The sequence below is a fragment of the Hydra vulgaris genome, chromosome 04 (assembly GCF_038396675.1).
Source record: "Hydra vulgaris chromosome 04, alternate assembly HydraT2T_AEP".
Classification (NCBI taxonomy): Eukaryota; Metazoa; Cnidaria; class Hydrozoa; order Anthoathecata; family Hydridae; genus Hydra; species Hydra vulgaris.
In genome coordinates this window covers 16,219,176-16,245,000 of record NC_088923.1, presented here as the reverse complement: position 1 = coordinate 16,245,000, position 25,825 = coordinate 16,219,176, and the positions used below count along the sequence as shown (strand labels likewise).

The window sequence follows — 25,825 nt, the reverse complement described above, 5'->3', positions numbered from 1 at the left end:
ACCTTGACGAACAAGGCCGTTGCGCGAAGAAACAAGTTGATATATATATATATATATTAATAATGTACAAAAAAAGAAACATACAAAATATATATATATATATATATATATAGAATACATAAAAAGAAAAATTCTTATCAAAATTATAAAAAAATGTGAAGAAAAAAAACAATAATTTTCTCTCTAAATGTCTAAACTAACCTTTAAAAGAGAATAAGTGTAAGGATAATGGTAGGCTAGATAACATGTGTCTTTAGCATGTGGAAATGATATTGTAAAGGTAGCTGTATGGTAGTGTTTATGTGATGACAAGTCTTTGACATAGAAATTTTTGTAATAGCATATATTAGTCCCAGCTCTTATCCATCCTTGCCCTCTTTGTGATAGTCTCATAGAATAAAGCAATGGTTGCATCCCTGAATAAATTCAATTATTATATGTACTATTTAAATTTTTTTTTAATTTTTTCTTTTTTAAGCAAAAAAAAAATCGAACAGTGCAAAATGCATAGAGTAAAAAAAAATTAAAAAAAACATTTAAAAACAAAGTAATTTTTGTAATAATGTTTATTACAAAAACATAAAAAAACAAACAAAAAACAGTGATACATAAACATTGGCTTTTAATTTTGCAGAAAAATAGGTGCACCACAAACCTTATAAACAACTTAGCTTACACTATATCTCTCATACAAAATACTATCTTACAGACTATTTAAAAAAAAAATTATTTAAATTTTTTAAAAAAATTACACTGAGTCAAAAATATCTGATAAAAGTTTCGAAAGCATTTTGTTTAGAAAAGTAATAAAAAACATAATACAGTACAAAAATTATAGAAAAAAGAGACTGGGCTATAGAGCTCTCAAATAGTCAAAAAACAGCACTGCAATACAAAAAGAACATGTCAGTCTTACATATAGTATATTAGCAATCGTACCAAAATTGAACTGACTGTTTGCTTTTTCACAGTTAATGATATTGAATCTGTAAGACACATTTGGTTCCATATTACTAATCTAAAGAACAAAATTTTATAAGTATATATATATATATATATATATATATATATATATATATATATATATATATATATATATATATATATATATATATATATATATATATATATATATATATATATATATTAGCTTACATATTAATTATCTAAAAAACTTAATATTATTATCATTTTTATTATTATCGCTATTATTATTGTTATTATATTATATTTGTTATATTTTTATTATATTCATTTACATAACAATAATACTAATAACAGTCATAACAATAATAAGTTGATTTAACAAAAATGGAATTTTAGGATGCAATACACTATAAAACAGTTGTTTAAAATGTTTGAATTATTATTTATAAACTAACCACGCTCCAATAAAAGATTTAAGAATTAAGCTCCAATAGAAGATTTCAGAATTTGCGACGCAATGTCGCAAAAAACAGGAAGGCAAAAATGCAAAAAACGTAAAAAAACGCAACAAGAGACAAAAATGCAAACGGTAAGGCAAAAACACAAAAAACAGGAAGGCAAAAATATAAACAAACCTTTTATAAACATAAAAAAAAACAAGTAAATAATAAATCAAATTAGGTATATAATTACGAAAATTATATGCATTTACTCATAAATACAATTAAAATAAAAGTTAAGAGAAATTTAGCAAAGAAAATCTTATCTGAACATCTTTAAGTCAATAAAATGGAAAAGATGTGAACATACTTAGTTAAATTGTATTATTGATTAAGTGGGTGATTTTGCAATAAATTTATTTGTTTTTTATTTATTATATAATATAATTTCACTTTGGTTATTCTTATGTAACTCTTAAGTAAGTATTAATTTTTTATTTATTTTTTAATAACTGTTATGTTACCAGTCTAATGTACATATTTATGTAGAGCAGGCAATATAAAAGATAAAACACTTCCATATTTTCCACATCAGTGATAAAACATGCGCAATTAAGGAAAGCTTTGTGGACTTTTTTTTTTTTTTTTTTTTTAAACATCTTCGCTTCCAACAAGGCTGCAAGCAGCCACTAATTAAAGTTGGAAGTTACTGTAAGAGAAAAGATGAAGATTGTAGAGCAAGATAACGATTGACGGACGATTTAAAAGATTGCAAATTATATGAATCAGGAAAGCAAGATGAAGGAAGCGAATTCCAAAGAGCTGATGTTCGAGGAAAAAAACTAGACAAATAAGCGTTTTTGGAGCACTTAGGAACAGTCACAGAAAAAGGATGACACTTAATTGAATGACGAGTAACACGAGAATGAATTTTAGTAGATGGCACAAGAGACGCTAGCTCTTTAGAGCAGTGCCCATTATAGTATTTGTAGAAAAGAGAAAGAGAAGCAACATTACGACGATGTGATAATGGTTGAAGGTTGGCTGTAAGAGCAGGTCCAACTATGTTAACAATGCATTTTTGCACCTTGTCTGAAAGAGAAAGGGCATCATTAGAAGATCCGCCCCAGATATGGCAACAGTATTCCATACAAGGCCGGATTTGAGATTTATAGAGATAGAGAATAGAATCCAGAGTAAGAAAGTGGCTCGATAAAGTGATGCAACCTTAGCAGATGCTAATTTTGCAACCGATTTGATATATGGTTTCCAAGAAAGATTGGAAGTAAGAGTTAATCCTAGAAGATGAAGAGTAGGTGACTCATCGAGTACATCACTTTTCATAAATATAGGAAGATCTAAATTATTGCGATAACGATTGGCTGAAAAAAATTGAGTTTAATCTGAATTAAAGTTCACCAGACACTGTGAGCCCCATGCTGAAGCAGAAGTGAGATCCTTTTCAAGCTCAAATGCCCCCTCCAAGCAATCAAAGGGTGTTGGTTTCTTATCACGACAAGAATATATGGTAGTATCATCAGCAAACAATGCCACCTTAGATGTGAGAATATCTGGAAGATCGTTAATGTAAATTAAAAAGAGTATAGGGCCAAGGATAGAACCTTGAGGAACCCCTGAAGTTACAGAATAAGAAGAAGAGTGTTGTCCATCGAGGACAACTTTTATGCTACGATTGGAAAGGAAGGATTCAATGATCTTAAAGATGTTGCCGGATACACCATAAGAAGAAAGCTTATGGAGAAGACCATAATGCCAAACTTTATCAAACGCTTTTGAAATGTCAAGAGCGATGGCCTTAACCTCTCCACCTTCATCTAATGCATGATAAAACCTGTCAGTTATTACTGTTAGCAAATCAGCTGTAGAACAAGAAGATCGAAATCCATATTGATGGTCAGAAAGTAAGTTATTAGATTCAAGATGAGAAATTAAGTCTTTGTTAATTAAAGATTCAAAAACCTTGCTTATGATAGGAAGAAGACTTATGGGGCGGTAGTTAGACCAATCAGATCGCTCCCCAGAATTTTTGAAGATAGGGATAACAGATGCGGCTTTCCAGCAGGCTGGAAAACAAGACTCTGATAAGCACTTCTTGAATAGTTTTGAGAGTATAGACGACAGCTCCGGAGAACATTTCTGCAAGACAATAAAGGTATGTTGTCTGGGCCACAAGCTGTAGAAGAGTCTGGGCAGGAAATCACTTTAGATACAGATGCTGGAGTGATATGAATGTCAAGCAATGGATCAACCTGTTTGTTGGCAATATCAGGTAGAACGCAATTAGTGGAATCAAGAGATGATATTGATGAAAAGTTTTTAGCAAACAGTTCGGCTTTGTCTTTAGGTGAGGTGACAAAGTCTGAACCATACAAGAGAGGTGGAATTATAGATTTGCCCTTATTATTGATATTATTAAAGATTCTCCAGAAGTCACGAGAGCCTAATTTTTGAGATGAGATACGAGATTTCATGACCTGAGAATAGCGGGTTTTGGCGTTAGACAAAACCTTTTTACAGTTGTTTTTAGCAGTAATAAACAGACGTCTGTTTTCTGGAGAATTGTTTTGCTGATAAATATGGAAGTAACGGTTTCAATTGGCAATCGCAGCAGCACAGTGTGAGGAAAACCATGGAGGAGAGTGAGGCTTGACCTGGAATCGTCGAGAGGAAATAAAAGATTCCATGCCAGCCTGAATCCACGAAGTTATGTAAGAAGCACATTTGTCGACAAGAAGACGAAAGATTTCTACCCAAGGGCCATCACAAAGAAAATCACGGAAAGAATCCCAGTCAGCTTTACTGTAGTTGTAAGAGGTTCGATAATAGGGGGATTCAGGTGATGAAGAAGAATGAGATATTAGTTTTAAAGAGATCAAACTGTGATCAGAAGCACCTAAGGGTGAATGTGGAGAAACTTAGCACTGACTAGGATCAGAAACAAGACATAAGTCGAGTAGAGAAGGTAAATGATTAGGGTTGTCAGGAAAGCGAGTTGGAAAGTTGACTATTTGAGTTAGGGATTGAGAAAGACAAAAGTTGTGGGCTTTAATGCCTGCAGAGTCACTGACACTAGAGCCAAGCCATTCAGAGTGGTGAGCATTAAAGTCACCGACAACAACTATATTAGCTGATGGATAAAGAGAGAGGGCTTGGTCAATATGATCAGAAATAACATCAAAAAGAGTGCAGTCTTGAGATGAAGGAGAGCGATATAGAACAAAGAGAAAGGCAATAGAGTGAAGTGGTGCTAAACGAAAGCACACAAAAGAATAGTCTGTGGATTCAAACCTAGTTTCACGACAAACAGGTGAATTCTTATGAATGTAAATGCCCAGGCCAAGCATGTGACTATTGGAGTCTTTACGAATTAAACGAAGATAACCATCAACACTAAGATTGCAAGATGAGACAGCTGAACTCAAATTAGTCTTACAAAGAGCAAGTAGGTCTGGTGAACTTTGCAAGAGATAAGACTCAACAGAAGAAAAGTTACTTCGAAGACCACGAATATTAGTGAATGATAGGTTTAGAGAACTTGGTGATGATGATGGTTTTTTGTGTTTTATAGTTTTTGGTACTTTATTCATTTTTAAATTAGATTGAAAAACTTGACTCAAAGCATAGATAGTACTCAGAACACCGTTTAATAGCCCAAGCAATTGCCTCATTACTACTAATAAACCCTAAGCCGTAACAAAGGGCTCCAAATGTGGCCTTCGCAATGCACACCAAAAGTACAAACAGGGACACCATCCATGCGCAACATGGCACTGTTAATACTTTGATATTTTTCAGCTGTTGATGGAATCAGCCTCTCTGAGAGCTACCACAGAGTTCGGGAAACCTGACTACCAGCCGGCCTCAGAACCATAAAACTGAGTTTTAGAGCTGTACCCTCATAAGGAGATAATAGAATGAGTTGCCTAGTCGTAAAAACAGTGACACAAGCAAACCCATGCATTGAGTCAAGAAGATCCAGCATTCAACATCCTAAACTGGAAACAATGTATTAAAAATACATCTGCGCCAGCCTAATAGATGAAGAAGGGGTGCAAGGCTGGTCAACAGATAGAATCTGTTTACCCCTTAACTCTTTGCCTAGGAGGCCTTCTACAAGACAGTAGCTGGGTGCATTTAACATCTGCCCAAGATGAGTATTTTTATCGAGACACCATCTCTAGCCTTTACTCAACCAAAAGCCCCAAGGCAGGGGGAGTTTTATATCGGAGTTGGCATCTCCTAGTCTTTGCCTAAAAAGGCGTATCCTACAAGGCAGCAGGACATGAAGCAGATTGTACTGGGTTACATGTTACCAGTAGCAGGTTTTTTACCAGTTACCAGTAGCAGGTTTTTTACCAGTTACCATTTTTATATGTTACCAGTACCATGTAACACATATAAAGACATTATTGAAGATTGACATATAAAGCAGTCAAGCGCATATAACAAATCCAGTCTCAATCCGCTAATAATTATAAACCTCTTCGTTTAAATTTTGACAAGAACAATGGAACTAAGCACAACATTTTTAACACTAAACACTGCTCCATTGGTTAAATTCATCAGAACTGATTTATGGCTCTTTAAGTTTTAAAGTTTTCTTGTTATAGTTACTAATAATAATGCTGGAGAAATACATCTAAATTGTTTTCACCTTATCCCAGAGCTCTTGATCAAATTTGACTATTTCAACATATAAGTCCTTAAATGTCCAAACATTAAATTATGACTTACAATTTGTGATTTAATTTGCCATTTGGGAATTAATCTGAGTGTAATATTTATATCAACAACAAGAGATTTTAGACCTTTTTGAACTGGTATTTCTAGAAAGACTGTTAACTTTAGTATATACATTGTGATGTTTGGATGCAGTTATCATTTCCTTTCTCATTTGAAATCAGGTATTGTTTTTAGCTTGATCTCTAGTGTTACAATCTATATTTTTAGTTATTTTATCTTTCCATACCATTTTTCTAAAAATATTTTGCCTAAAGTTGTCAAATCAGCAATACGATGGTTAGAAAGTATTCTAAAAGATAACTCCTTAAGATCAGGAATGCTTTCAGTATTTTCATTAAATGTTTTAACTTTTGATTTAAATATTACAGCAGAAGGCTGGGATATACAGATATAGTTTAAAAAGTTTCAAATGAATGTTTAGTTAAAGTTATTAAACCATGACTTTCAATTCTTGGATCAAAATCTTGCAATGCATTCACTTGTGTTTTTTCCTTATTATTAATGTGATTTGATTCATTATATGCTATTCTTTTTCTAACAACTAGGCTAGTTATTAAACTTGGTTTGATACCTTTTTGAGAGGATTTATTTCAGACACATGCTTGTTCAGTATATGCTGGATTACACCAACCTTTGTTGCTAGCATATTCCATTTTATAAAGAGTGACAATGGTATGGTTGCAAACTTCGCAAGCTTCAACCATGTATGAATAGCAAGTAGAAAGTCATTCTTACTAAAGGCACTCCAAATTTTTTATTTTCCTTAATTTTTTGTGAACTACAAACTTCACAATATGCAAACAAAATATCTTTTAAAAAATGAAAGTGCATAAAGGGCCTACAAAACCACTATAGAAAAATGAAAATGCTTTTTAATCTTTTTTAATTTAATGCTTTGTGCTCACCAATATATTCCAAATAAATTTTTTTTTTTTAAGGATTTACAAAAAAATATTTTCCATATTAATACTATGCCACTCAGCTACCAAGTCTTTTCAGTTTTCCATAAGTACATAGTTTAAGTCATTTAGATCTAAAGGTTTTAGTTTATCCATATGTGATTGCTTAAGCATTTTTCCTGTTTTTCTGCTGTCTTAATAACATTATTAATTCCATTGCATTAAATACTCTAATAACAAGCTTGACTTAATGTCCAGTTGTACTTAACCCACAAACAGCTAAAAACCTAAAAAGCTGCTTGACAAGTAAATTTAAATAATCTATGTTATTTTTAAGTGGCATGTTAAAAACACAACATAATTTCAAATTAACCTTTTGATTTTGCATAAACAATAATAAGCATTCGTAAAATGTTTTGTTTACAACTTTGCCCTCCCGAGAAAAACATTATACCATATGATTCATAATTGCTGCATAATTACAAAAAGGGGTATTATTAACAACTTTGTCGATAAAGAAGTCAAATTTGGTAAACAAGTTTTTATTAGTTTTTTTTAAAAAAAATTTTAAAAGTTTTTATTGGTTTTTTTTTTTTAAGTTTTTAAAAGTTTTTATTAGTTGTTTTTTTTAAGGTTTTTAAAAGTTTTTATTAGTTTTTTTTTTTTAAGTTTTTAAAAGTTTTTATTAGTTTTTTTGAAAATTAGGATGCTGAATAAGTAGTTAGATAAAAGGTTAAAAGCATGGTCACACTTTTTAAATATATTTTCAAGGTCACACTTTTTAAATATATTTTCAACAAAACAATTCTTTAATGAATAACTGAACCATAATTATTCCAAATTTTTTTTTTTAATTGTGATTTACTCCCAACAAGGCTGCGAGCAACCACTATTAAGCTTAGTTACTTGGAAAAAAAAGGATAAAGTAAGATAGCAAAGAAACGGTTGACAAAAGACTTTAAAAGTTGTAGGTAGTATGAGTCAGGAAAAAATGAAGATGGGAGAGAGTTCCGAAAGGTCAAAGTGTGGGGAAAAGAACTAGATGAATAAAAATTTCTAGAGCATGAAGGGACAGATACAGTAAAACAATGAGACTTTGCTGAATGAGAAGTCAAGCAAGAACGAGTTTTAGCTGATGGAATTAGAGATGAAAGCTCCTTTGAGCAGCGACCATGATAGTATTTGTAGAAAAGAGAGATGCAAAAAGAGAAAGAGCATCATTTCAAGAACCAGCCCAAATATGAAAACAGTATTTCATACAGGGACGAATATAAGATTTATTGAAGTAGAGAATAGAATCAGGAGTAAGAAAATGGCAAGCATGATAAAGAAAAGCAACCTTAGCAGATGCTAATTTAGCAATCAATTGTATAAATGGTTTCCATGAAGGTCAGTAGTAAATGATAATCCAAGAAGATATAAAGAAGAAAACTCAGTGAGAGGGTTGCCATTCATTAATATAGGATTGTTGACGGTATTGCGATAGTTGTTTGCAGTAAATAACTGATTTTGTTGGAGTAAAAATTTACAAGCTACGGCAAGCCCCAATCTGTTACAAAAGTGAGATCAGATTTTAAAATCCTTGTTAATAACGCTATTTAAGATTTTCTAAAAGTCTCTAGAGCCTAAATTCTGAAATAAGATACAGGATTTAGTAAACTGAGATTAATGGAGCTTAGCATCAGGCAGCAGTTTTTTACATCGATTATTTGCAATAATAAATAGCTGTTTGTTTTTAAGAGAATTATTTGTTTAAAAAAGCTGAAAAAAATGATTACAATTAAATATAGCAGCTGCACAAGAAGTTAAAAACCATTGAGTAAAATGAGGCTTGACTTGGAAATGATGAGAAAGGAAAAGCTCCTATTCTTGCCTGAGTTCAGAAGGTTATGTATGAGGGGCATTTATCAGCTGAAAGAGAAAAGACATCAGTCCAAGGACAGTCACAAAGAAAATCACAAATAGAATCCCAATCAGCTTAGGGTAGTAGTAAGTAGTGCGATGATAGGGTGAGTCCAAAGAAGCAGTATGAGATGAAAGATTTATAGAGATCATTGCATGGTCAGACCACCTACAAGAGAAAAAGGAGAAACTGAACACAAACTAGGGCCAGAGACACGACACAAATCAGTGAAGTTAAATGATTAGGGTTGTCAGGAAAACATGTTTCACAAAGTTAACTATCTGACTAAGAGATTAAGAAATGCAGAAGTTATAGGCTTAAGTGCCAGCAGGGTCAGTGGAGTTAGAGCCAAGCTATTCAGTGTGATGAGCATTTAATCACCAATAACAACAATATTGGCAGAGGGGTAAAGAGAAAGGGCATAGTCAATTTGCATAGTGGCATAGTGCAGTCTTGAGAAGGAGAACTATAAAGAACAAAGAGAAAGATGATAGAGTGAAAAGGTGCTAAACGGAAGCACATTAAATGGTCAAATAATTCAAACCTGATTTCATGACAAATAGGTGAACTGATGCGTATGTATACCCCTAAGCACAACAAATGTAAAATGAAAAAATGTAAACCTGTGTTACAAACAATGTAACACAGGTTTACATTTACGCCAGCCTAATAGATAAAGAAGGGGTTCAAGGCCAGTCAGCAGAACTATTCTGCTTACCTCTTAGTTTTCATGCTTATCTTATTTAAACCAAACTTTTATTCCTTTTACACTATATATTAAATATTGTAATCAAAGGTAGATCTCAACTACACAAAAAAAAATACTTGAAAATAAAACCATTGATGATGACCGCTTGTGTTGATGTCAGCATTCAGTAGTAAATCATACTCATAACTTCTAACCTAAAAATTTTGCTTTTTATAAACAATTAACATTTATAACAATAACAACAAACAAACAACACGTTATTTATTTTCCTCAACAATACTTACAATAATATAAGAACAATATAATGTTATTGATAATAATAACAATAAAAATTATAATGAAATATCATTATTAAGAATAAATATAATTGATTGACAAGGATATTGTCACTCAAACAAAAACCTGATTAAAGAAGTGACACCTAATAATAATAATAATAATAATTATAAAAATAATTAAAATAACAATAATAATAATATAATAATACAATTCACATCCCAGCGCTCTCTGTCCTCTATTTTTATTTTTCAATAAGTATTTTTGAAATACCAGTTCTAATTTAAATATTTATATTGAATTTTTTTATTTCTTTATTTACTTCTATTACTATTGAACAATGTTTGCACAAAACCTTACAGAAATATTTGAATAAAAATTTAACAATGTAACCTGTATTGCTTTTCGAAGATTACCACTTTCAAAGCGAGACTCAAATATCAAAGGATCTTTTTTAATCATTTCTAATTGAATTGGTCCTGATAAACTTCTAAAAGTAAAAAAAAAAAAAAAAAAAAAGAAAAAAAAAAAGAAACAGGAAAAAGGCAGTTAAATATTAAATTATAAATAAGAAGTTAAAAATTATTTTAAATTTTCATTAATTAGATTTTTAAAAATTACTTGTGAATGTCACTTAATTTTAACAAAGGCTAAAACTATCTCTTGTAAAACAACCTTTTATAACAATTTTTGAACAATAAAATAATTTTACGACTTGAACAACTAATTAAACAATCACCTAATTAAAAACTTGAACAATGAAAATATCTAATTCAGAAATCAAATCTTATTGAGCACTTACCTTAAAGAGGAATGTGTTTTGAGGTTAGGCTTCAGATTACCAATATATTTGTCAGGTTTCAATGATTCATTTTCACAGTCAGCACTATTGCTAGACAGGTATGTTTCATGAGTAAGCTCATCTAAATCAAATACTGTGCGATTTATGATAGTATCTGGAAAAATGATTCTTTGAAAGTCTTCAAATATCTTATATCTAGAAAAAAGAAAGAAATAGTTTAATAAACAAAAATAATTTTTTTTAACAAGTTCACAACGCAATATGGCATAAAATGTTGCATGCAACTACTTTATGGTACAACATGGCATAAAATGCTGCATGCAATTATTTATTACAAAAATAAATTAAAGAGCAATAAAATCTTAAAATTGAATGAAAAAATTAAATTATTAAAAATTAAATTTATTTTAAACATTAAAACTTTGACAAAAAACTTTATAATATTATTTTTTTTTTTTACTTTTATAATATTCATGCAAAAATCATAAAGATGAAAATGACCTTAAACTTGGTCCATGTCATGGCCCATGAAAAAATAGTTATCTTAAGAAAGCTTTTTTTTATCACATAAAATATAAAGAATTGACAATAAATATTTCTTAAAAAATTGATTTAAAATTAAAAGAAGCTCCAATGTTTTATAATAACTATAAATTAAGTAACATCAATATTAATATATTCTTAATATCAATATTAGTATATTATTAATATCCACAGCTACTACTACTGATTACACTTTTATAAATTTCAATAATGTTGCATCTGATATTGCATTACTTATCCCAGAAAATTATTGCTCTTACTGCTGATGCTTTTCTTATGCTCCACTAGTCAATATAATTGTATCACTGAGATAAAAAATTTACTAACACACTCTACTATTTCAAATCTTTTTTTTTTTTTTGGCGTCTATGTATTCACCGAAAGTAGATTTTTTACACTCAGAACCAACAAAATAAAAAGCTAAATGCATGTCAACAATTACATTTTTATTGTCACCCTTTCAAACTTTTGTGTTATTTGCTACTTTGTTGAAAGCTTTTATAAAGTAAACTAATTCAATCCACAAAATATTTTCTTTTCCAAAAGCCTTTTTGAAATTGCCTGACAACAAATATTTCATCTGTTATTTCCTTTTCTGGAATAAAACCAAACTGAATGTTATTGATATACTCCTTCTTATGTTAGCAAAAACTATTTCTGAAACCTTCATTACCTGATCATAAAACTTTATTCCTCATATAATTTGCATTCTAGCATGTATTACAGATTCTTTACAGTCTGATTCCTAATATCCATCATTATCTAAACTTCCAGTCACTTGAGATTTTAACCTTTTGCACTATTGCGTTGATCTGATACCCACTAACTTAAAAACAGAAGAGAAACAGAAGCTTTCAAAAAAGTAAACTTTAAAACCCTCTAGAAACCTAGAAACTTGTAAACAAACCATAATCATAACTAATGAATAAGAAGTCATTTTGAAATTTTAAAATATAAGTTTATCCTTCACTTACCGAAGTAAATATGGTTTCCTTTCTAAAAGAGGTTCCGGTTGATTAGGGGACAAGTAATCAAATGTTGGATTAATAAGAAATGAAGAGATATGTCGAAAAGGACTATTTTCTCTATAAAAATAAATTTTCACTTTAAAAACTCAATTTTTGCTCATTAAATTAAATTTATTTTTAATTAATTTAAATTTAATCTTGTTTATAAACAAGATTTAAATTTATTATATTTCATGCTCCACAACAAAAATCGAATTTCACTTACAAAAAAAATAAATAATTTAAGTAACCCTACTTTTAAAAAGTTCTCTCTAAGCTTTCTAAATAATTATAAAATTTGAGAAAAGTTATGCTAATTATTATAAAGTTATGCTAATTATTGAGATTAAAAAAGTATATACATTTATATATATATATATATATATTTACATATATATATATATATATATATTATATATATATATATATATATATATATATATATATATATATATATATATTAGGGCGGGGTAAATATTGGTTGCCTCATGCAGACAATAGTAAATTGATGCTCCCTATCAACTGATCAAGAAAATTGCTGTTTTTAATTTTTAGTACCATGTCTAGGGGTCGCAACTTTGAACGAAATATTGTAAAATATTTACCATAGTACAATATTATGTTTTGTATTATTTGTGATTCTGAATGGCTAATTAATGACTTGTATGTATTGAAACCTGTAGGTAGTAATAATTAATGTTAGTTTAGATATCATTTGTTTTGTAGATGTTGAAAATTGGATCTAATTTGTGTTGCAACTTGGCAGTAGCAAGTTAGAAATGGCTAGCTGAAGCACAAGAAGTACAAGTTGACACTCAGTGTTCGGTTTTCCGAAGGAACTGAAAAAAAAATGGTACCGACATGTGAAGACGTTTTCTGTGCATATTGTTTTCACCAGAAACAGCAGTGCCAATCTGGTAATGACATTATGAGAACAGTCGCAACAGACTTGATTGAGATCTATAACACAGCTAGCATACCTACAATTGCGTTTAATAGCGTAATGAAAAAGGTGAAATGGCTAATTGACAAAGGGAATGATCTACAAAAATATCCTGATGCAAAGCGAACTTCTGAGACATATCAAAAGATATTGTCAAGTTTCAGCAATTTGTTTGACATTTGTCCATGTAAGTGTGTTAGTGCTGGAATTCCAAACAGAGCAGATTGTAAATGTCCAGTCAACAGAAAAATTCCTCTTATTGAGTGGAATTTCTGGGTTGACCAAAACACTACCAGAAAAATGGTGATTGGAAATATCGATCCAGTGGTGACAGGTAAACTGCAGAAGTCAGAAGAAAGAAAAAGGAAAGCGGCAATGTTCCTAGAGAAAACGAAATTGAAAACCGTTGAATGCAGTTCTACTTTTCAAGATTTTGATAATGTTGATATGGAAAAGAGTTCAGAAAGCCAAGACACTGGTGGTAGCTCCATACACGATTCAGATATAACAGATGAGGAGACCAGTGATAGTGATGGCAGCAGATGTACACAAAACAGAAATCATTATCCAGAACTGTGTTAAGCTATTGATCTCTCTAAAAGTAGCAATCGAGATGTCTGTTTAATTGTGAATTCTGCCTTAAAAGACCTTGGATTTCTTTTCCCTGAAAATGCTATACATCCCAGCAAACTACGCTGCCAAAGATCTGCATATCAGAAGAAGTCAGTTGTGAGTCATGCAGAGGAAAATCAAGAAATTGTTTGTCTTGGTTTTGATGGTAAGATTGATGTTACTCTTACACGTGTAGGATCGACTCAACATAAGTTAAAAAAAAAACATTATGCTTTGGTTTCATTCTCAAACCGAAACATGTTGTTCCAGCATCAGGCAGATCTGACGACAATTACAGAATAACAGAAATTTTATCGGTTATTAGAAGTACTAAATCAGAAACAACTTTAAGAGCACTCGTTTGCAATGAAACCAATGTTGATGTAGGAAAAAGTAATAGCATAATCCGAAAAATTGAACAATATCTACAAAGACCACTTCAATGGTTAGTTTGTATGCTGCATACAAATGAATTGCCTTTGAGAAAACTGATAGAAGTTATTGATGGGAATTCTACTGGTCCAAGAACTTCCAAAGGACAATTAGCAGGCGTGATGGAATTTGATCCTCAAGATAAACCTATAATTGATTTCTCTCCTGTATCAGGTTGCGCTGCTGAGGTTGATGAGACCGTAATGAGTGACCTGAGTACAAATCAGGTGTACCTGCTTAAAATATGTCTGTTAATTAAACGTGGTTACAACGCCAGTAACAATTACATTGACTACTTGCAAACTGCTCAACCTGGTGCAGTCAGTCATGTCAGATGGTTAAATAAAGCCATCCATTTGTTGAGGTTGTATGTTTGCGAACAATGTCCTTCCCATAATCTTCCACGTATTGTTTCATTCATACTGAACTTCTATGCACTGTCATGGTTTCATATCAAATCTCACCCGACATGCCAAGATGGTGCCAAGAATTTCTTCTTCATGTTGTCGCTTTACCAGAAACTTGACAAGCCTGATCAGGAGATTGTTGCGCCAGTATTGCAAAACAACAGCTACTTTTGCCATCCAGAAAACATCTTGGTGGCAGCTGTTGGTGATGATGATGGAAATGTCAGGAAATTCGCTTGTGAAAAAATTCTGCATGCTTGTAGTGAACATTCCGATGATTGAATTCGTTGTTTTGACAAAAGCTTGATCAAAATTAACTTCACCTGCAGGTCATACTTAGACATGATCGACTGGAACAAGACCATCTTTGCTTCACCTCCACTTCTGGATGACATCACGTCAGAAACAATTGTTAGTCATTCAAAAGTTATTCTACCTAATTTTCCATGCCATTCGCAAGATGTTGAGAGAAATATCAAAGATACATCAGCGGTCTGCGGTAAAGTTTACGGAAACGATTCACGCCATGGTGTGAATTGCTAATACATTTTAAACACCGATCTGAGACTTCTCAACCACTAAAACCTATGCCAGTACCACCACCACAATCAGTAACTACACTATCTAAGCCACTGCCTCTTGAATTTACATCATAAACATTTTACATCAGCATTTGTAGTCTTGGATTTGACTGTATAGTCTTCGCTATACAGTCAAATCCAAAATCAACTTGCCTTCAATATTGTAGTAACTCTGGCTATTCAAAAGGAAATTCAAAAGTAAGTTGAAAAAATTGCAACTAACTGAATTGCATGTAGCAGTAAATGAAAACAATCCAAGGTTTGAAGGGGATTATCTCAATAAACCTAAAATACTTAAGAAATTGAAATATGCTGACAGCACAAAAGTGGTAAAGCAAACTATAAAACAATGTAAGCTTAACAACGAGCAGCAAATAAAACAAGCAACCATGCAAACTTCAACAACAACAGCAGCAGACCAAGTTAATTGTGCAAAACTTTAAATAAAGCTTCAAAAGTAAATAGACTAAGTGGTACTAGCTTGAAAACTCAAATTACTTTCACCAAACATGCATATCAAAGCAATATGTAACAGGTTTTATTGCATTAAAAATACCACACAAGTAACAACTTAACTCAACATCTAGAGTCTCTGGATGATTAAATTTCATCAAAGTAATAAAAAAAACTATTTTATCAATCAGTAGTATTTTTAATTGTTATTATTGTTTGTTCCTTGCATGTGTTTTTATTGGCTGTTCCTTTTAATTATTATTATTGCTAGTTCCTTTTAAACTGTTATTAGTTGTTCCATTTAAGTGTTAATAATGGTTACTTCTTTTTAATTGTTATTATTGGTTGTTCTTTTTATTTGTTATTATTGATTGTTCCTTTTAAGTGTTATTACACAATGTAACAAAAAAAAAATTTTCTCGGTTTATCGAAATTTTTCGAGGTTTCTTATCTAATTTGAGTATGCTGAGTCTGAATATGATATTGGTTTTTTTTATTGCATCAACCATTTGATCATAAAACCAAAAATTCAATTAAAGATATAATTAAAATTAATTATATTGCATGAGATACAACTTTAGTCAATATATAACATTTACTAGTTCAAAAATGTTATGTTATGTTACAAAATGTCATGTTACATCACGTTACATACATATATTACATGTTACATTATGTTCTAATGTAATAGTTTCTCAAGATCTCAAAAAACACTAGAAGTAACAGTAGAACATATTTTTCTTTTATGAAGTTTGTCGTCATCGCGTATCAAACACCAGATGTAGTCACCTATCATAGCTGCATCCCATCTGCCTTGGTATCTTTTCTGCATTGCATGGATATCCTGATAAAAACATTTTCCATGCTCTTCACTCACATCGCCCAAATTTGGTCTGAAAAATTTCAAGTGTGAATGCAGGTAATGCAGCTTTATTGACATTCTGCATTTCATATCTGAGTACCATACAATTAAGTTTTCCACTAGCTCTTTGTAATTATCACTCTTATTGTTACCTAAAAAACTATGAACAAAATGTCTAAACTAATCCATGCTTCTTTTTCAACAGCAGACATTTTGTCCTCCAGCTCCTTATATGCCAACATAACTTTAATCTGTAGACCAATGAATACACCTACTGAAATTTTTGCATCTGACACACCTTTGGAAACATCTGCCAAATATGCTAGAACGCTGCACTAGCTGGGTTTAATGCTTTGGCAAATTGTTTGATAAGACCTAGTTTAATGTGAAGGGGTGGAAGTAAGATCTTCTCAACAGATATCAGGGATTGATTAATAACATTGTGCGAACCAGGCTGTAAATGAAGTGCTGGTCTGCAGCCCTGCTATCTCATAAACAAAGAAAACATGAGTACTTTGTGTATCCTCCCTGTAGACTGAGAAGAAACACTAGCATCTTAAAGTCTCCACATACATCCCACTTGTAACTGTCGTAGGTGATTTTCTCAAGCAGCAACTTCTCATTCTTGTAATCTTCCTTTAGATGAACGGAATGAGCTACTGGAATCGAAGGAAATCGGTTTCCATTATGGAGCAAAACTGCCTTTAGACTTCTTGTTGAACTGTCAATGAATAACCTCAACTTTTTAGAATTGTGAACAATGCCAATGTCATTGAAAAGACCACGAACGCCATGACAGTAGCACAGTGATTCTGATACTACATAAAAGGATGCAAATGTTTCATGTCTTTTTCAGTATTTCGAGGTTCTGCAGCTTGGATCTAAATAATTCCATTCTTTCAAACATGATGTCAGAAGGTCTGCATTTGATTTAGTGAGACCTAAATCTCGTACTAAGTCATCAAGTTCTTGTTGGTTAGGGAAACGAGGTGAATCATTTGGTTCCCTGATATCACAGTCATCACCGAGTTCATCCGGTGTGTCTACATCAGAATGATATGCAGCTGCTTCTTCGGATTGAGGTGGGTTAGGAACAGACAATTCATCACTGTGTGGAACTGGTCCAACAGAAGAGGGTATACTTGGATAAACTAGAGTCAACCTATCCTTCGGCTTTTTATACTTTGAAATGTCAACCATGCAAAAATAGCAGTCATCATGATGGTTCGTCGGTTCTCTCCATATTCTCGGAATCACAAAGGCCATTGACTTTTGGATTCCACGCAGCCATCCTTTCAGAGTTGATCTGCAGCTGCCACAACTGTAGTGTGGTGCACACGATTTGTCCTGACCTCCCATAGCCATGCCAAAATAAGCATGATATGCAGTAACGAATTTTGTACCACTGACAATCTTATGTTTAGTTTGTGTTGGACTAATATAGTAACCACAAACATAACAGAATGAGTCAGGACAAAGCTTGCAGGATCTACTAGACATATTTACCTCTTCTTATAACAGTCGTAATTAGTTGAACTGAAAATTAACAAAATAATATAGTTAACTCATTCTCTCAGTAGCATTGGTTAAAAAAATCGTACCCAAAATGTGCTAATATTTATCAAAAAAAATGCTTTAAATCAACATAAATAAACATAAACAACATCAAAGAAAGTGACAATTGAATACCTAAAAAACTAGAATCAGGAAAAGTAATATTAAAAGTGGGATTATAGAAAAAGGATACAAAATATACAAAGCCACTGAGAGTGGCTCGCCGGAGAGAAAAACAAATCTACGAGCCACTGTCAGTGGCTCAGCGGAGAGAATGAGTTAAAATCAGCATATATATATAATGTTATAAATGCATTACACATATACAAAAACTCCGAAATATACTTTATGCTTTTTCTCAGGATATCTCTTGATGATAGAGCAAAACCAATGGTACCACTGAAATCAGCATACCAAAATTATGTAAGAAACATTAAAAAATTAACATAAACAAAAATGTTGTTACATTGTGTGATTGATTGTTCCTTTTAAGTGTTATTATTAATTGTTCCTTTTAAGTGTTAATATTGGTTGTTCCTTTTAAATGTTCTTTTAATTACCCATCGATTTGAATATTTTGTTTTCAAATGTGAGGGCAGAATAATCTTTTTTTAATTAAACAAAGTTTTTTTTTTTTTTTAAACTTTTTTAAATTCATTTTTATTCAAATACAGCTTATTGATCATTTTAGTTTTTCTTGAGGTCCAAAAATGTTATCAACATTAAAATGAAAGCTTTAAATACTTTAAACTACTACATACACTAAGCATGAAACTTTATTTAGTTAATATCAAGTAAAACACATATAACATTTATATTACTTATAACATAAAGTAATGAATGAGATTATATGAAGAAAAAAAAAACATCGAATAAAGAGTAAAAATAATAATTAAGAGAATAAAAAAATTCTAACTGTTTAATTTCTTCATCTAAATCTTTTCCTGAATATTTTTGTTTGTGAACATTGTGTTGTGAATGCAACTCCTATGTAAGAAAATTATATTGTTATTTACTTGTTGAAACTGTTTACATTTCTTATTTTATATTTAAATCATGGTATATTTAATATACTATATGCAGAATAACTAAATCTTTTGTTGAAATTTTGTTAAGTAGACTATATACCTATAAAAATCAGTAATAAGTTGGGGAAACCAGGGCTAGTTGACAGCAGGGGTGAGTTGACAATATTGCATTTATATTCAGTGCCTTATATCAGAAAGTGCCAGAAATGACATGAAACCTCTGTATTTAACCATTTCATTTTTTACTGTAGTATTGCAAGGATTCACACATACACATAGGAGCTATTTTTTATACACATACACATAGGAGCTATTTTTTATACGCATACACATAGGAGCTACTGGGGTTTATGTGTTCTAAAAGTTATTATTTTGGACAAAATAATAACTTTTAGAACTTCACTACAATTTTACTTTACAAAGTAAAAATAAATAAAGAAGTAAAACTAGAAAAAAAAGCAATTTTGCTTCATCATAAGAACTTTACTTTATATTTACTACCAGCTTATTTAACATTAAATTTTTGACAAAATAAAAAGTAAAAAAATTCTATAAATTTTGCACCTAATAATATCTTAATAATTATTTTTAGCGCTTGGGCCAACTTACCCCAGGGTGGCAAAAGTTGACAAAAATTTTTTCTACATTATGATGTCCCAGAAGATGGTCGTACTTATCATTAAACTATTGAGGGTCTAAATTTTAAGGGCTACAGACCTCAAACAGTAAGAACAGAGGCAACTAGCCCGGGTCTCTCCTATATTTTTATTTTTAAATAATAATGCTAAATACTTATGACAAATATGCCAGTATTAACTTTCTGTATACTTGCTAATTTGTAATATGAACATTCTTAAAAAATTCCTAAGAGAACTGTAATTTTAAAATTAAATAAAGTATTTCATTAATTTTAGGAAACAAAAATAACTCATTATTTTCAACTGAATTTAAAGAATTATTAAACAAAGCAAAAAAAAAGAAACATTCTTTATTTTCTTTGAGTTCAGGCATAAAATTCATGTAATCATAGATACTAATATTGACATGTGTATCTTTGTATACATTTTCTTCTTCAATTTCATCTCCATTTACAGTGAGAACAGGTAAAAAATTTTCTGTAGAACAAAAGTAGAAAAAAATTAAAACTTTAGTTTTAAAAATAAAAGAAACTTTAAGAAAACTTAATACAACAATTGCCTGTTTCAACAAAATGAGAACTTTGTGGAAGAGGAAAATTATAGAGGCTCCATAAACTACGAAGTGGTATTTTCTGCACAAAACATTTTCTAAGAATTAAAATTGATGCTTTAATGAGAACATCAGTGTCTGGTCCTATAAGAAAAAAATAAAGGTAAATTTTATTATTAAATAAAACATTTTTTTTACTACAAATTTCTACAAAAAATTTTATATACAACTTTTTGTAGAATACATATCCTACTTTATGGTAATTTTAATAAGGCATAGAAGTATTTATTCTTTTCTCTAATAAATTAAATTAATATGTGTATGTATATATAATATATATATATATATATATATATATATATATATATATATATATATATATATATACATATATATATATATATATTATATACATATATTATATATATATATATATATATATATATATATATATATATATATATATATATATATACACACACATACATATATATATATATATTTATATATATATATATATATATATATATATATATATATATATATATATATATATATATATATATATATATATATATATATATATATATATATATATATATATATATATATATATATATATATATGTATATATGTATATTTGTATATATATATATATATATATATATATATATATATATATATATATATATATATATATATATATATATATATATATGTATGTGTATATATATATACATATATATAAAAAAATATATATAAACATACACATTATACATATCACATTATACATAAAAACAAAAAAAAAGTTTGAGTTTAAATCAAAAAATTATTCAAAATTAAATATAAAAACTCCAAAACTAAAACCCTTAAACTTGAACCACATTTATTCTAATACTTACTATCAAGTTGTTCCAACCCAAGTAAATAAATTGTCTTGAAACCTTCTTCATCTATAAACGCTTTGCTTCCAATAGCTATAAAGTTATTATTACTATTATCATTGTTATTATTATTATAATTATATATATATATATATATATATATTATATATATATATATATATATATATATATATATATATATATATATATATATATATATATATATATATATAATTTGTGTCATTACATTAACTATAAAAAATTAAAGTTCACATTTTAATAATATATTAGGAAATTGCTTTCCTAATATCAAGGAAAATGTGCACTTGAAGTTTTATTTTTAAAAGACTTGAAAAGCTGTCTCTATAAGTTGGGAAAACATGTAAAAAGATCAAAAGAACTTTTCTGTTATAACGATTAACAAATCAGTAAAAACAAAATAGAAAAAAAAAAGTTTCAAAGTATTGATTGTCAGAAAGTAAATGGTAAAACTCATAATAAGTTTTTTTAAATATGTTAATTAATAACCTTGAAAACCTTGCTAAAAAATAGTAAAAAAAAAGACTGAATAAGCAAGAATTAAAAAAAGACTGAATAAGCAAGAACAAAAAAAATCGAGTAATCTCAAGAATTATTAATAACTGGAATAATAGATGGTATTTTCCAGCAGGCAGCAAAACAAGATTTAGTCAAACAACTAGTTAAATAGTTACGAGAGTTTTTGATAACTTTTTTAAGTTTAAAGAGTTTTATTATTTTTAATTAAGTTTTAATTTTGAAGAGAATACTATTTTAAAACTGTGACAGAAATGTTGCCCAGACCACAAGATCTAGAAGATTTTACATAAGAAATTAAGTTGTTTATCTGGGATGATAGAAAAAATGTAGTCATTAGATTCAAACAATGTAACACAGGTTTACATCCAGAATAGATCTAACATTATCTATAAAGATAAAGAATTTAGAAAAATCTGGTTAACAGAAAGTTTCTGCTTACTGATTAATTCTATGCCTAGAAGGCCTCTTATAAGACAGTAGGCAGATCTAGTTAACAGCTTCCCAAGATGAGTATCAAGACATTATTTCTAGCCTTTACTCACCAAGTGCTCCAATGCATGTGGGTATTTCAAGTCAGAGTTTACTTCTTTTAATCTTTGTCTAGAAAAAAAGGCTTACAAAGCAGCAAGACATGGGGTAGGTTGTACTGGATTACATGATACTATTAAAAAACAGCAAGACATGGGGAGGTTGTACTGGATTACATGATATTAGTAGCAATGTAAAAAAATATCTAACCTTCAAAGAACTTTTCATATATTTTGTAAAAAAAAAAAAATTTAATTATCAGGGAATATTTTTTTAAGAATTCAAAGAATTTTTCAAAAATTTTGGTCCATATTCGTTTAGTTTTGGAGTCGGAGTCAAAGTGTCGTACTCTGAAAATTTCAACAATTGGAGTCTAAGTCAGAGTTGGTACTTTTTTTTAAGACTCCACACCCCTGGTGACCATAATCCTGAGAGTAACAGAGTGACCATGATAATCCTGATATGATATTACATTTATAACATGATTATTAAAATGGTTATTATATTATATGATATGATTAACTTATGATATTTGAGTAATATACTATAATATATATTATATATTATATATAGTATATTATGATATTTTATTCATCAAAATAAAGTCAGCAATTTTTAATAATTAAGATTTAATATAGTGAAACCTTCTCTTTCTTTAAAAATAACATCGGTTTTAAAGCATAAAACTTCGAGTTATTCTAAACTCACCTTTTTTTTTAAATCAAAATTAATTAAAAACATTCATTTTCAAAAAAATCTTTTAAAAACAAAGTTGTAAGAAAAATAACTTCTGATTACAATTTTTCAGGAGAAGATTTGGGATACTTACGAAACATAAGACATGCAATGATAGAATGTAAAACAGATTTTCGAACAGCAACATGACTGTTTTTTAGATCCCATTTATGCCAAGATTTATATATATTCAATAACTGTTTCATCAATCCGGTCCTGATTGCTTTTTTAACACCATTTTCTAATGTAAACAAAAATTAATAGATAATACATAATAAATTTTATACAGTAACACATGTATATATATATGTATGTATATATAAATTTTCAACAATATACCAAGCTTGCAAATTGTAGAAAGCAAATCAAGAGATTTTCTATATAAAAAAAAATTTATATATATAAAAGAAACATTACTGACATATATAAAAAGAATTTGACATTTTAGTGCATTCACTACAGTGTACATTATGAAATTTTAGTGTGTTCACTACAGTGTACATAATGAAAATTTAGTGTGTTCACTACAGTGTACATAATGAAAATTTAATGCATTCACTACAGTGTACATAGTAAAATTTTAGTGTGTTCACTACAGTGTACATAATAAAATTTTAGTGTGTTCACTACAGTGTACATAGTAAATTTTTGTGTGTTCACTACAGTGTACATAATAAAATTTTAGCGTGTTCACTACAGTGTACATAATAAAATTTTAGTGTGTTCACTACAGTGTCCATAATAAAATTTTAGTGTGTTCACTACAGTGTCCATAATAAAATTTTAGTGTGTTCACTACAGTGTACATAATAAAATTTTAGTGTGTTCACTACAGTGTACATAATAAAATTTTAGTGTGTTCACTACAGTGTACATAATAAAATTTTAGTGTGTTCACTACAGTGTACATAATAAAAAATAGTTTGATCATTACAGTGTACGTAATAAAATTTTAGTGTGTTCACTACAGGGTACAGTGTATTTTAAATTATGCCAACTATTTAATACAGTATATGCTAAACTTAAAAAAATAAAAAACAAAAACAAACAATACATAAATTAAAAATACACTAAATCACAACTTACTTAAGAATTTGACATTTTCTATGCCCGCATGATAGAATAATACTTTGTAAAATAGTAACAATACCTTCTTTTATCATTAAAGTACAGTTTACAGCTATGAAATTAAAAAAGAATATCAAAGCTCTTATATTTGTTAGCACACAAAACCACAACTTATAAACTGCAAATAATAAATTTAATAAGATAAAAAATAATTAAAACTATAACTTCACAACAACAAGATGTACAACACTGTATATAATTGCTCAACAACAAGATGTTCAATACTGTATATAATTGCTCAACAACAGGATATACAACACTGTATATAATTGCTCAACAACAGGATATACAACACTGTATATAATTGCTCAACAACAGAATATACAACACTGTTTATAATTGCTCAACAACAGGATTACAACACTGTATATAATTGCTCAACAACAGGATATAAAAACACTGTATAAAATTGCTCAACAATAGGATATACAACACTGTATATAATTGCTTAACAACAGGATGTACAACACTGTATATAATTGCTCAACAACAAGATGTACAACACTGTATATAATTGCTCAACAACAGGATGTACAAACACTGTATATAATTGCTCAACAACAGGATGTACAATACTGTATATATCAATAGTATGTACAACACTGTATATAATTGCTCAACAACAGGATGTACAACACTGTATATAATTGCTCAACAACAGGATGTACAACACTGTGTATAATTGCTCAACAACAAAATGTACAACACTGTATATAATTGCTTAACAACAGGATGTACAACACTGTATATAATTGCTCAACAACAGGATGTACAACACTGTATATAATTGCTCAACAACAAGATGTACAACACTGTATATAATTGCTCAACAACAGGATGTACAACACTGTATATAATTGCTCAACAACAGGATGTACAACACTGTATATAATTGCTTAACAACAGGATGTACAATACTGTATATAATTGCTTAACAAACGGATGAACAACATTGTATATGCAACACAGAGCAGTTTAAAAATCCTAAAACTTTTAAATCTCTTTAAATAAAAACTTACAGCTGGTAGCATTCAATCTTAACACATCAACCGAAACCAAATTCATTTTATCTGAGGTAGACAATTTTAACAAAAGTATTGTTGATTTCAGTGCTCCAGATAGTCTACAAATGGTAGCAAACTTCTTCTCTAAAAATTTAAAAGCTATTTTTATAAATTTAATTGTAAATTGATTTGTTGAATTTATTAATTTCATTAATACCATTAATTAAAAAGGGACCTAATATATTAGACCATTTAAATCCAGTGCACTATTTGGTACCCAGAAACCAACTTACAAAAATTTGTTTTGTTTTTCCATGGTGATGTATGAAGTATGGTTGATATGTCAAGATTATACCTTTGAATGCTTATTGAGGTGTTATAATTAGGGCTACTATATGAAATTTTGGAAAAATCAGGACATCATGTCTTTTTTAACCTGTCAAATCAGGACAAATATAAATAAGCAGAAAGTCTAAATCAGGACAAAAGCTCTTTACACTAAAAGTGAAAATGACAAAAAATACAACATTAAAAACCAGCTTTATTTTACATTTTTGTAATGACTACAAGAATTATTTCTTTTCTTTGCTTTTAAACCAGTCATATTTTTCACTAGAGTGTACTTTTTTCAGGAACAACTGGTCATTTTTTATCTTTT

At 29.6% G+C, this 25,825-nt stretch overlaps 1 protein-coding gene across 3 annotated transcripts in view; it reads right to left on the bottom strand.

Moving 5' to 3' along the window:
- The window catches only part of LOC100215815 (cytosolic carboxypeptidase 1), a 60,575-nt gene that overhangs the window by 19,791 nt on the left and 14,959 nt on the right, over positions 1-25,825 (bottom strand). For 2 of the 3 annotated variants that reach the window (XR_010638061.1, XM_065795588.1), the window contains exons 6-19: positions 25,183-25,311; positions 24,122-24,215; positions 23,375-23,412; positions 23,130-23,276; positions 21,233-21,307; positions 20,340-20,474; positions 20,130-20,257; positions 19,031-19,101; positions 12,238-12,348; positions 10,721-10,915; positions 10,312-10,408; positions 9,759-9,836; positions 940-1,018; positions 202-416 (exon numbers count right to left, since the gene is read on the bottom strand). Coding sequence is in view for 2 of the 3 variants with exons in the window: in XM_065795588.1 (XP_065651660.1) it covers positions 202-416; positions 940-1,018; positions 9,759-9,836; positions 10,312-10,408; positions 10,721-10,915; positions 12,238-12,348; positions 19,031-19,101; positions 20,130-20,257; positions 20,340-20,474; positions 21,233-21,307; positions 23,130-23,276; positions 23,375-23,412; positions 24,122-24,215; positions 25,183-25,311 (1,592 nt within the window). In the remaining variant the exon portion in view is untranslated. The remainder of the gene's footprint in view (positions 1-201; positions 417-939; positions 1,019-9,758; positions 9,837-10,311; positions 10,409-10,720; positions 10,916-12,237; positions 12,349-19,030; positions 19,102-20,129; positions 20,258-20,339; positions 20,475-21,232; positions 21,308-23,129; positions 23,277-23,374; positions 23,413-24,121; positions 24,216-25,182; positions 25,312-25,825) is intronic. The other variant, XM_065795589.1, reaches the window with a different exon arrangement.